This window comes from Cyprinodon tularosa, unplaced genomic scaffold, assembly GCF_016077235.1.
Source record: "Cyprinodon tularosa strain WSP-4 unplaced genomic scaffold, ASM1607723v1 ctg614, whole genome shotgun sequence".
Classification (NCBI taxonomy): Eukaryota; Metazoa; Chordata; class Actinopteri; order Cyprinodontiformes; family Cyprinodontidae; genus Cyprinodon; species Cyprinodon tularosa.
Genome location: NW_024039357.1, coordinates 231,598 through 242,320, shown reverse-complemented (window position 1 = coordinate 242,320; position 10,723 = coordinate 231,598). Strand labels below are relative to the sequence as shown.

The 10,723-nt window shown below is 38.2% G+C and overlaps 2 protein-coding genes across 2 annotated transcripts; one reads left to right on the top strand and one right to left on the bottom strand.

The window, feature by feature from the left end:
* Positions 1-1,826: 1,826 nt before the first annotated feature.
* On the top strand, positions 1,827-3,336 carry LOC119798210 (olfactory receptor 8A1-like). The gene has a single exon (XM_038307559.1). It carries the CDS (start codon positions 2,374-2,376, stop codon positions 3,307-3,309), a length of 936 nt encoding a protein of 311 aa, XP_038163487.1. The 5' UTR covers positions 1,827-2,373; the 3' UTR covers positions 3,310-3,336.
* Positions 3,337-5,160: 1,824 nt separating this feature from the next.
* On the bottom strand, positions 5,161-10,300 carry spcs2 (signal peptidase complex subunit 2). Its single transcript, XM_038307582.1, has 5 exons — positions 10,211-10,300; positions 8,239-8,322; positions 7,148-7,308; positions 6,580-6,714; positions 5,161-6,190 (listed from the first exon to the last, which is right to left on the bottom strand). The coding sequence occupies exons 1-5, from the start codon at positions 10,247-10,249 to the stop codon at positions 6,004-6,006; spliced, it is 606 nt and encodes a 201-aa protein (XP_038163510.1). The 5' UTR covers positions 10,250-10,300; the 3' UTR covers positions 5,161-6,003.
* Between the last annotated feature and the right edge of the window lie 423 nt (positions 10,301-10,723).

Sequence of the window (10,723 nt, the reverse complement as noted above, 5' to 3'; positions counted from 1 at the left end):
GGCCGCTCACACTGAGCCTGGTTGTGCAGGAGGTTTCTTCCTGTTAAAAGGGAGTTTTTCCTCTCCACTGTCGCTACAAGCATGCTTAGTGTGAGGGATTGCATTCGAGTCAATGAGTCGATGCAATCAACTGGTTTTCCTTAGATAGAAAACTTTGAATCAATTTGACTGGATGATCTGGTGAACTGTAAAGTGCCTTGAGATGACATGTGTTGTGAATTTGGCGCTATAGAAATAAAGTGAATAGAATTGAATTCAATTGCAGGGTATTTTGCTGGTTATTTGATGTTCCTGGGTAAATCTGTATTAAAGCCAGGGCCACGTTTTAGATGACCTGGGGCCCTTAGGCAAAAGGAACGGTTGAGGCCCTACACATGTGGACAAAGTTGAATTTCTCAAAGTTGAATTACTCCTTCAGAATGTCCCTGAATGGAGTAATCCCAAGGGGTAAATAAAGTTGTCTAGTAGCCTTTTTGTTATTCTGAGAAAAACCCAAAATGCACAAAGGTATAACTTAAATCTAACAAATATAAAAATAAAGAATAATTAAGAAAAATTCTATAAAAATTAACAAATAAAAATCAGACAATACTTTCCAATAATACACAGAGAGAGCCTCTCTTGCTAAAAGGCAAAGCTTCCCTGAGCTAAAAGCTTTAACCCAACACAGCTCCCCGGATGCCGCACAATTGCAGCCCACTGCCACATCCAAGAGAATTTGTTAAATGCAGAGTTCATTTTGTTGCTCTGTGCTTGTGACAGTGTAATGACAAAAAAAGTCTGAAAAAAAAGTAATCAATCCTAAGTAAAAAAAAAAATAAACACATTTTTTTTTATTGTCATGGTGGGATATTATTCCTTTGATCTTGGAGATGTTCTTTAGGTGATAGAAGGCCGACTTTGTAACTCTCTATGTGCCTCTGAATCAAAATCTGAGTTAGGGAGGGCACGTAGATGTTGAATAGGATGGGGTCCTAAGATGGGCTCTTGGGGAATGCCAAATGTGATTTGGGGGAATTTTCATATAAAGTTACCTACTGACACAAAAAAGTAGGATTTAAACCAGTCCAGTGCTGGACCAGAAAGGCTGACCCGGTTTTAGTATTGCAAATTTTGACTGTGTGTGAAGAGTAGTTTATGTGCATGTGTTTTAAACAACACTGTTCGCATGAGTATTTATTACAAAGGTCCACTTTTGGTAGAACTCTGACTACATATATTCTGACTTCATAGCACAGCTGGAGCTGCGACAGTCTTCCTATTGGAGGTAATATTGTTCTAAACCTTATGACCATTTTACCTCATTTCAAATGTACCAACATCTAACTTCTTGTTTATTGTTTGACTTTGTTTCTGATTAACAATTTTACCTAAGAACCTATTTGATACTAAAAACAAAGTGTGCTTTTAACACACTTTGTTAAAAAACACACAAAGTGTGTTTTTTCAACAACTTAAAGGGTTAAAGTACTTTAATGTCTTGAGCCATCCAATCTGCTTGTCTTTATCAGCAAGCCAAAAGAAAAGATTAACTTTCACATTTCTTCACCTTTTTAAACTTTCAACTCTCTAAACTGTCTAATCAGTGCTACTTTAAAACTTTGAAAGTGTTGAAAGGAGTAAAGTGTGATGTAAATGCGGTGGGCGTACTCTTCCTCAGATGTCTCTTCCTTCCATCTTCAGGTGAATAAGAGCTGCAGTTCATCTTCAGCTTGTTGAGTGCTGCTGCTTTCAGGCTGTTGTTGATTTTCCATCAGTTCGTTCAGTCTTAACTAATCTATGTAACTGAAGCTGATGATCTGTCTTATTTACATTTAAGCTTTTCTTTGAGGCCCTTACAACTTTGCATTCATATTTTTATCCATAAATATTTTTTCCACTCTAGAGAAAACCTCCATGGACTCATGAGGAAAGATTTAAAGGGTCTATCTGTGTTTTGAAATGTTTTCCTATTGGTTCCTTAGATTATGGGTCTAATGTTAACAGTTTTTCTTTGAGTAAATAGGTGATTTTCTCTGTTGGTTCGGAAAATGTAAAAAAAAAAGGTTGACTCAAGATCTTTGCACAAGCTGAAATATCTGTGTGGAAGCAGCTTCTAATAAGGGTGAAATGTGTTTTCTTAGTTAATGCTGAGTTAAATATTTGCATCATGAATGATTTGGACAATCTTGCTCTTTTGTTGGCGGGTCCTTGTGGTCTGAGTAGTTTGATGTTTATCTGGTAAAGTTTAGTTTTTTAGGGAGAACTTGGACTTATTTCTGCATACATTTCAGCAGTCATCATGTCATTGTTCTTTTTCTGCAATGGTTTGGAGCCCTTATGAATAGGTAGGGCCTGCTTCTGTCGTTCTAATATTTTCAGAATATATTGGACATGAATGAGAACACAAACGCTGTGTTTGTGCTCCAGGGTCTGAACGACTCACTGACGAACCGTCAGATCTACTTCGCCCTCGCCCTGACGTCATACCTCTTCACCATCCTGGTGAATCTGACCCTCATCCTCATCGTGTGTCTGGATAAAGCCCTGCATCAGCCGATGTATGTCTTTATGTGCAACCTGTGTGTATCTGGGGTATGTGGAGCCTCCAGCTTCTACTTGCAGCTGCTACTCGACCTTCTGGATGATGCTCATATCATCTCATATGCTGGTTGCTTGGCACAAATATTTTTCACATATACTTACATCTTCTGCCAGTTCAGCAGTCTGACCGTCATGGCTTACGACCGCTACCTGGCCATCTGCCAGCCGCTGCGTTACTGGGCTCTCATGACTGTCCAGAAGGTGGCCCTGCTGTTGCTGCTTATCTGGTGTCTGTCACTGCTGGAAACAGCTGTTGGCATTGTCTTGATTGCCAGGCTTCCACTCTGCAGCCACACCATTGCCAGAATCTTCTGTACTAGCTGGGAGGTGGTGAAACTGTCCTGCTCTGACACCACAGCCAACAACCTGTATGGCATCGTGCTCATGTTTCTGCACTCTCTGCAATTCTTAGTCATCATAGTCTCTTACATTCACCTTATCCGAAGCGCCACCCGGTCTCAGACAGACCGCAAGAAGTTTGTTCAGACCTGCATGCCTCACCTCGTCTCACTGCTCGTCTTCTCTGCTTCAGTGTTGTTTGACACACTATACTCTCGTTATGGGATCAAATCCATGCCGGCTCTGCAGAACGTGCTGGCTGCAGAGTTCCTCGTTGTACCGCCCATCGTCAACCCCATCATCTACGGCATGAACCTGCAGCAGATCAGGACACGGATCCGCATCTGGTTCAACTTAGAAAACCCTCAGAGAGCATTCTTTAAGTAAAGAACACAAGGATAAATAATAATTTTTTTTAAATGTGGCATCCTGTGTTCATGGTTCTGCTGGTAGAAAAACTGTTACAAGACCGTTTTCAAAGTGAGTTACAATAAATACAAGCATATAAAAAAAAACGTTTCACTGTCTTGTGCTAAAATATTTATTAATGTTATTTAATGTTTAATCAAATAAAATTTGGTCAGCCCTATTTTCTCTTGTTAAAAACTGCTCAAATAATTTATGTAAGTATGTAAACATATTTTTGTCAAACACTGTAACAACAAGAACCGATCAATTGAAACTACTAAGCAAAATTTGATTGAACAATAAATAACGAACTTATTACACATAAAGGATAAGAGCACAAATAAAAAAATATATATTGCCAATAAAATGATGCTTTGTTAGAATCCAATCTGGATTTCAATGTCGGAGAATGAACAATTTGTTCTAATTCAATTAGCTCTCAGCTAATTTACAGCAACAATTAGTATTTGTTCAAACCATTTCAAAAGGGCAATTAGTGAGGTAAATAAATATCTATATCTATATATATATCTATATATATATCGATATATATATAGATATATATATATATATATCTATATATATACTGTATATAAATAAAACAGCAAAATCCTCCGTCTTCTTTACTGTCGACAGGCTGCAGCCATGTCCAGAATTCCTCGTTTTCTGGGCAATTTTGTTGAAATTGGCTGAGGTTGCCTAGTAAACTAGCCAGACCCGCCAGCGGCCAAAATCATTTTTACCTGAAATGAAATTACACATTTAATCTCATGTTTAGTCTGGTTTATTACCAGGCTAACGTACTCTAGCTTTTTCTCCGCCTCAAGCTTCTTTTCTGAACATATGGCTTTACGATCAACCTGAAGTTGGACAATTACTAAACTGTTTTTATAAACATTTTTTAAAGCATTTTAAATGCCATGGTAATCACATTTAATGAATTTTAATGCAAATTAAGGCCTTAATTTAAATAATAATTGAACGACTTTTAATGACCCTCAGAAACCGTTTTAATAATGACTCAAATATTGAGATGATAGCTTCATGATCCAATAAAAAACTATTTCTAACAGATTAATTTATCAGTTTCACTATTTCTGATTTGATTTAAACTTTTAATTTACATTTAAGATAAGTTATAAACACAAATAAACTCTAAATTATGAATGTAAATTGACTTATTCCAAAACACTTTGCTTGTACCTTTCTTTTATCCTTTTGTAGAGATTTATGCAAACTAATTATTTCAGTTGCTTTGTTGCCTCCAAGGTAAAATACCAATAATTCAGTTGGAATAGCAGACATTTACCTTCATTCTGTGCACTAACGGCTTTCTGCTTCTGCTGCTCGGTTAATATATTTTAAATGAACTATTGCCCTTTTTTGTATCATGCCCTCATTAAAACACCCTGGCCCATCACTAAATATTGTCCAGAGCCAAGATGGCCGCTGGTATATTTATGAACCAAACCACAGTATCTCTGGCTGGATGTCTCAGGTCTTCTGCAGCCTTAAACAGGTTCTTAAACAGGTACATTGCAGCTCTCATTAACTCTATAAACAGCCTCTCTGTCCCTGCTGCAGCATCCAGTTACAAGACTTAATTTAAAAAATTAAAGTTTTGGTCTCATCTGAGCAGAACATCTTCTTCCATGTTTTTTCTGACTGCATTTATACTCGGACTAAATCCGAGCTGGATAATCGATGTGCTTTCCTTGGAGTTTATTGTGGAACATTATGTACTTCACTTTGTAGATCAACACACCAAAGGAGAAACTTCTTGAGACTGAGGTTAGAGCGCCCCCCAGAGGTTTCCAGGCACCAAACAGCTAACCAACTCAGGAAGCCTTCAATAAGTTTATTTTCATTACAAAGATGTAAGCTGTGTTGGTGAAAACCAACAGAAAAACAATGAAACATAAAACATTTAAAATAAAATAACAGTTTGGTCGACATTCAGTCCACTTCCTTCTAGAAAACATTGACATTGGAAAACGATCAAAAGGGATCCGATCAATCGTAATCTTTCCCTATAAACACAAACCAGAAACAACTCAAAGGCTTCATTGGGATTTGGCCTTCTGAGCAGAAAATTAAGCACATTTACAGTTTATAGAAACAGATGTTTGAAATTGAAATGAAACTCATTAGGGGGGAGAGAGGAATTGTATTTATTCTCAAAGTAAACTAGATGACCTGTAGATGGGAACCCTTTGCCTGAAGCTGCTCCAATAATACCTCTCTACAACCGAAGCAGGAAGTTCAGACTGTGAGCAGGAGCATGACGTCCAGAAGGTCGAATTTAACTTGTTTCACAGCGGATTAACTCCTGCTCTACCCGCTGAAGGAGTTTGGTTTAATGGGAAACGTCAATCTTCCTGCTTCCTTCCAGCTGACTGGTTGGTTTCAGTTTGACCCGATTCATCAGATTCTACCTAAACCTGCAGCAGGAGCATCATCAATGAGGTTCCTGGAGCTCCTCAAGGAGGAAACCAGCCAGATTCTCGGATGTTTTAAACCAAACTAAGAAGATGTAAAGGAGGGGTGATGAAAATGAACCGGAACAAAGCTGAAGCCTTGGTGTTCTGACTCAAAAGCTAAAGATCAGGTAGAATCTGATGTTAGAGACCAAAATGAAACCAAAGGACCATCCCTGACGGGCGGTTCGCCGCCTTATTTGGATTTCTTCTCTGTGGCCAGCGTGTCATGCAGCCTGGAGACGTCCTTCTCAAACAGGTCCATCACCAGAGTCCCGCTGTCGTCGAAGAACGTCGCCACAGACTTGGTGAACTCCGAGTCCCGCGACTTCTTCGTCTTCCCGTCCGTGAAGGAAACTCTGAGGGTGTACTGATCGTCAAACCTGGAAACGAGTCGACAAAGAGGGAGAGTCAACAAACGGAGGAAGAACAGAAACCCTTCAGCCCGCTTCGAGTGACTTCACCGTCTCATGTTTCACCATGAGCCTGGAAATTAGTTTCTATGACCTCGTATTGTAGGCTAGCGATAAACTGAAGACGAAATGAGGGGGAAATGGTTGGAAGTATAATAGCAAGCGAAATAACATGTTTTCTAAATGGAGATTAAAAAAAAATATTAAAAAAGATAAAATAAACCAAGAATTTTAGATCAAGGAGGAAAAATAAAAACGAATCTACTATTCTAAGACTAAAACATTAGAATGTTGCGTTATTGGCAGAGTCTGTGTTTGTTTAATAGCAGGATGCAGTGAATCAGCTGCAGCGCTCCAACCGTTTGAGGGACGACGACAGCTGCCAGATGTGATCCGGATCCATCCCGGCTGGATCTTTCTGCAAAGCCACCAGGAAGATGTTCTTCTCCTTGTAGGATGTGTACAGCGTCAGGATGCCCATCATGATGAAGTACGTGATGAAGACGAGTTAGGGAGCACAGCTTCATCCCAAACAAACTATCTAATGCAGAGTTTCGCCTGTGACCAAAAAAATCATCAGTACCACAGGCTGTGATCCCCAAAATACCTATAAATATTTCAGCCTATACGTATAAAGAAGTACAGAAGGAAGTAATTATAATCATTTCTAAATACTTTGGGTTTTAAAATGACATGAAACCATTTGGAATGTTTTTTCAATTAACTCTTGATACATCTGCTTATTTCATTAGACAATTTTATTTATATATTTCATGATATATTTTCCGCCTTTATGAACCTCAGGGATCCCAATAATTGGAAAAAATGTTGATCTGTTAATTAATTAATTAGTGCTATATAAATAACTGAATTGAATGGAATTAATTCTGTCATCTAAGCTGAAGGTCAAATCTGGGTAAAGGATATGAGATGACGCAGCAGGCCAGGACCGGCCTGGACTCGGGGAACGGGTACAGGTAGTCCCAGACCAGCGCCAGCATGGCAAACAGACAGGAAACCGTACAGATTAGCAGCCGGCCGTCCACCAGCTGGAAGTTCTCCAAGTAACAGTACTTCTCCAGCAGCACCTGCAGGGGGCGGAGCAGAACACTTATACCTGAAGCACAAAAAACTACAAGAGGGGTTTCTACAGAAGATTAAAAAACTGGCCTTTTCTCAATTCACAAGAATGATAGTACAGACTCGTGTCTTCGCCAAGTATGTATTTGAGAAGAACAGGAAAAATATGGACTCTGGGAAAATGGCAGCAAGCAGCATAAATATGGGACAATTGAAGCAGAAATGTACCGATGACGTCACCACAAACTCGGCTCGTTTAGAGCTGCATTTCACCTCCTATTATTAATAGTCTCTAGATAATACATTTTTACTTTTTTTATTTAGTGAGGGATTAATAATGAACACAGTTAGATAAACACAAATCAAATGAACATTTTGTCAAATAAAACAAAAAAATTCTCCATAAGAGCCAGCGGTACTTCACATGCGGCTATGCAGAGAGAGGGCTGCAGCAGACGGGCTAATGTTAGCCCTGGCTGTGGTTACCCTCGGAGCTCCGCTAGGTGCCGCGATCATTTCAACTTTCGAAATGTTTTTTTTTTTAATTACTCATTAAATCTGTAAATAGGCCATATAGTGAATCATAAAAATATTATGTTCAAATGATCTTAAAATCTACTTTTATTAAATAACGGCAAGAGAAAAGACAATTTTTAACGTAATACTCTCTACTCATTGGTAGCTGCTGCCGCAGTGCATGCTGGGACAGCTGTCAATCTCGAGAAAACTGACAAGTCTGCTCTGATAGATACTCGCTAAAGAGGGAGGGGCGACAACAACATCCGGGGACTTTGTCTGTTCTCAGTCTTCTTGTGAATTGGACCAGTACTAGGGCTGAGGTTGATGATGTCTCTTGAGTACACGAGAACGCACAAGTAAACAAATTGAGAAATGGACACCGTTAACAAAAAATGGTTGCCATGACAGCAGGCTCAAACCTTCTTTGCAGCATCATCCAGTGAGTTCTTCACCGCTGCTCCATCCCATTTATCGATCTTCACCGGCTTCTCGTCGATCCTCCACTGAAACAACAAAGATGATCAGAATCCTGATGGTTCGGGCTCAAACGGGCCTCTGCTAAATGCTCTGGATTAGGGTTGCATCTACTGTAAACTGTAATGTGCCTTGAGATTACTTGTGTTGTGAATTGGCACTATATAAATAACCTGAATTGAATTCAATGATTATTTTGCAAATGGATTAATCTGACAATTATTTTTTAGATTAACCGATTAATAATCGGACAGTAAAAGGTTCCTTAAAGAAGATTTTTTTTTTTTTACAAATATAAACCAGGTAAAACTAAAAAGTTTCCACTTGAGGAGTTCTGGATAGAGCATATAGACAGATGAAACTGTTTAAAAAAAAAATCTTAAATGCAAAATGTTTCTATATATATATATATATATATATATATATATATATATATATGTATATATTTTTTTTTTTTGCAATTTTGATATAATTACTGCTCTAAGTGGGTTCCTCTGTCAGCTTAAGGCATTTTTTTTTTTTTTACAGTTTCTGTATTCTATTTAATTATTAATCGATTACTAAATTAGTTGACGATTACTTCAATAATTTATTAATCCAATGAATTGTTTCAGCCCTACTCTGGATCACCGGCTTTAACCCTCAGTGTGTTCGCAGCTGGCAGGTCTACATGGTGCTTCAGAAACCGTCAGCCTGCATCTGTGACTTCCTGTTTCCTGAACAGTTTCATCATCAGACCTCGTTCTTTACCGCTTCAGCTGTACCAAAACTCTGAGTCCACACCATCCTATCATCTCAGCATTCTCCTAACATCAGAAAATAATATAATTTATACATTCCAGAGATTACTTCTTGCACCAAGATTCATCCTAAACCAAACCTGAAGCCGTTAAGGTCCTGAACCCTTGGTGACCCTACATTAGGATGGATCTCCATAGGACATTCTGGCTGAGGCAGATTTACAGAACGGTTCCAACTGTGGCTGCATCGTAACAGAAAACCATATCACGGTCTTAAATTTGGGTTAATGCTGATTATCCCCCATTTACCTCCATCATTTATCCATAATCAGTGTTTCTGATATTCTCAGAGAGCTTTAGCATACAGGCTAATAATTTATAAATTACTAAATCTATTTTCCCTGTTTTTTTTAAAGACACAAGAGGCAACGGGAGTCTATAAAAGGCTCCCAATGTTGACCAGATCAGATTCTCAGTAGTAAAAATATCTGATTCTAAAGCAAGACATTTCAGCTTTTGTTTTTTTTTAAGGTCATTAAGTCCAACATTAACTCACATTTCTGTTGACCACTAAACAAGGTGGGAGATTCCTTGAGGATCTGCTGTTAGATCCTTCATCATATCTTGAACTAGTTTTAAAATCAGGAATTCGAGCTAAATTTGACCATTTCGGCTTTCCATACACGTGATAAATACTGATGCAAAACTGTTGCATTGAGCTTGTGTTATCCGCCCGGTTCTTAGAGCAATAGCCGATTGGTTTTCTGTATCGTCATTGTAATGATGATTCTACTACACTCGCATTTTCTAACCTGATTTCAAATCAAAATGAAAATATGCTGTTTCCTTAATGAAGTCTGGCGCAGCCGTTTGTAACAGCTGCACGCATAAAGAGCTGCAGATTAACTGGGAACATATTCGATGCAGGGACAGAGCCAAAACCCTTTCCAGATTTTACAAACCGTTTCACCTTTATCAATAACGACTTATTTATTTCAATTTAATTGAAACGTTTTAGCGCTAGCTTAACGGAAACCGAATATTTAAGAACTGGTGCTCTCAACAACAGAATAAAATGTGAGATCTGTCTGTCTGATTTTTTGAAAAAAAAATTAAAACCATCAAAACTCATCTGAAAGCAGAAGGAACAATAAAACATTTAAACTTTATATCTTACTTTCTCCAGCAGCCCGCTCTTCCCGTTCCGAGCCGCCATCTTTCCCTTCCAAATAAGGAAGTTGTGAGTTGGACCAATCTGATTGGCTGAAAAGCCTCAACCTTCTTCTTCTTCTTCTTATGAGATTTTATGGCGGTTGGCAAACTTGTGAAATGTGCATTACCGCCACCAACTGATATGGAGTAAAGCAAGGAAACAGGAAACGATTCACCCCCCCCAATAAAAATAAATAAATAAATAAATTAAAAAATAAAAAATAAAAAAAATACCTGTGTAACTTAAACCCACATAATACTAAATTATACTAAATTACATTTGCCCGTATAATTTTAATTTACTCTAGGTCATCGTAACTCTGCCAGTTTCTGATGGTCCCATTGGTCTTTCCATCACATCCAGATATTTTTCTGCAGCCTTCACTATTATTTTGATTTTTTCTGTTTTTTTTTGTCGTCTGAGCAGTACAATTAATTACTTCTACCATGAAAAGAACAAAATTTGTCTTTTTAACAA

What these genes read in the sequence shown, in the direction of transcription:
- spcs2 (XM_038307582.1), bottom strand. Translation starts at nt 10,249, where the DNA reads ATGGCGGCTCGGAACGGGAAGAGCGGGCTGCTGGAGAAA. An exon ending in AGAGCGGGCTGCTGGAGAAA is followed by an intron (nt 8,323 to 10,210) that starts GTAAGATATAAA and finishes TTGTTGTTTCAG; the next exon opens with TGGAGGATCGACGAGAAGCC. An exon ending in CTGTCGTCGTCCCTCAAACG is followed by an intron (nt 6,191 to 6,579) that starts GTTGGAGCGCTG and finishes ACTCGTTTCCAG; the next exon opens with GTTTGACGATCAGTACACCC.
- LOC119798210 (XM_038307559.1), top strand. Translation starts at nt 2,374, where the DNA reads ATGAATGAGAACACAAACGCTGTGTTTGTGCTCCAGGGTCTGAACGAC.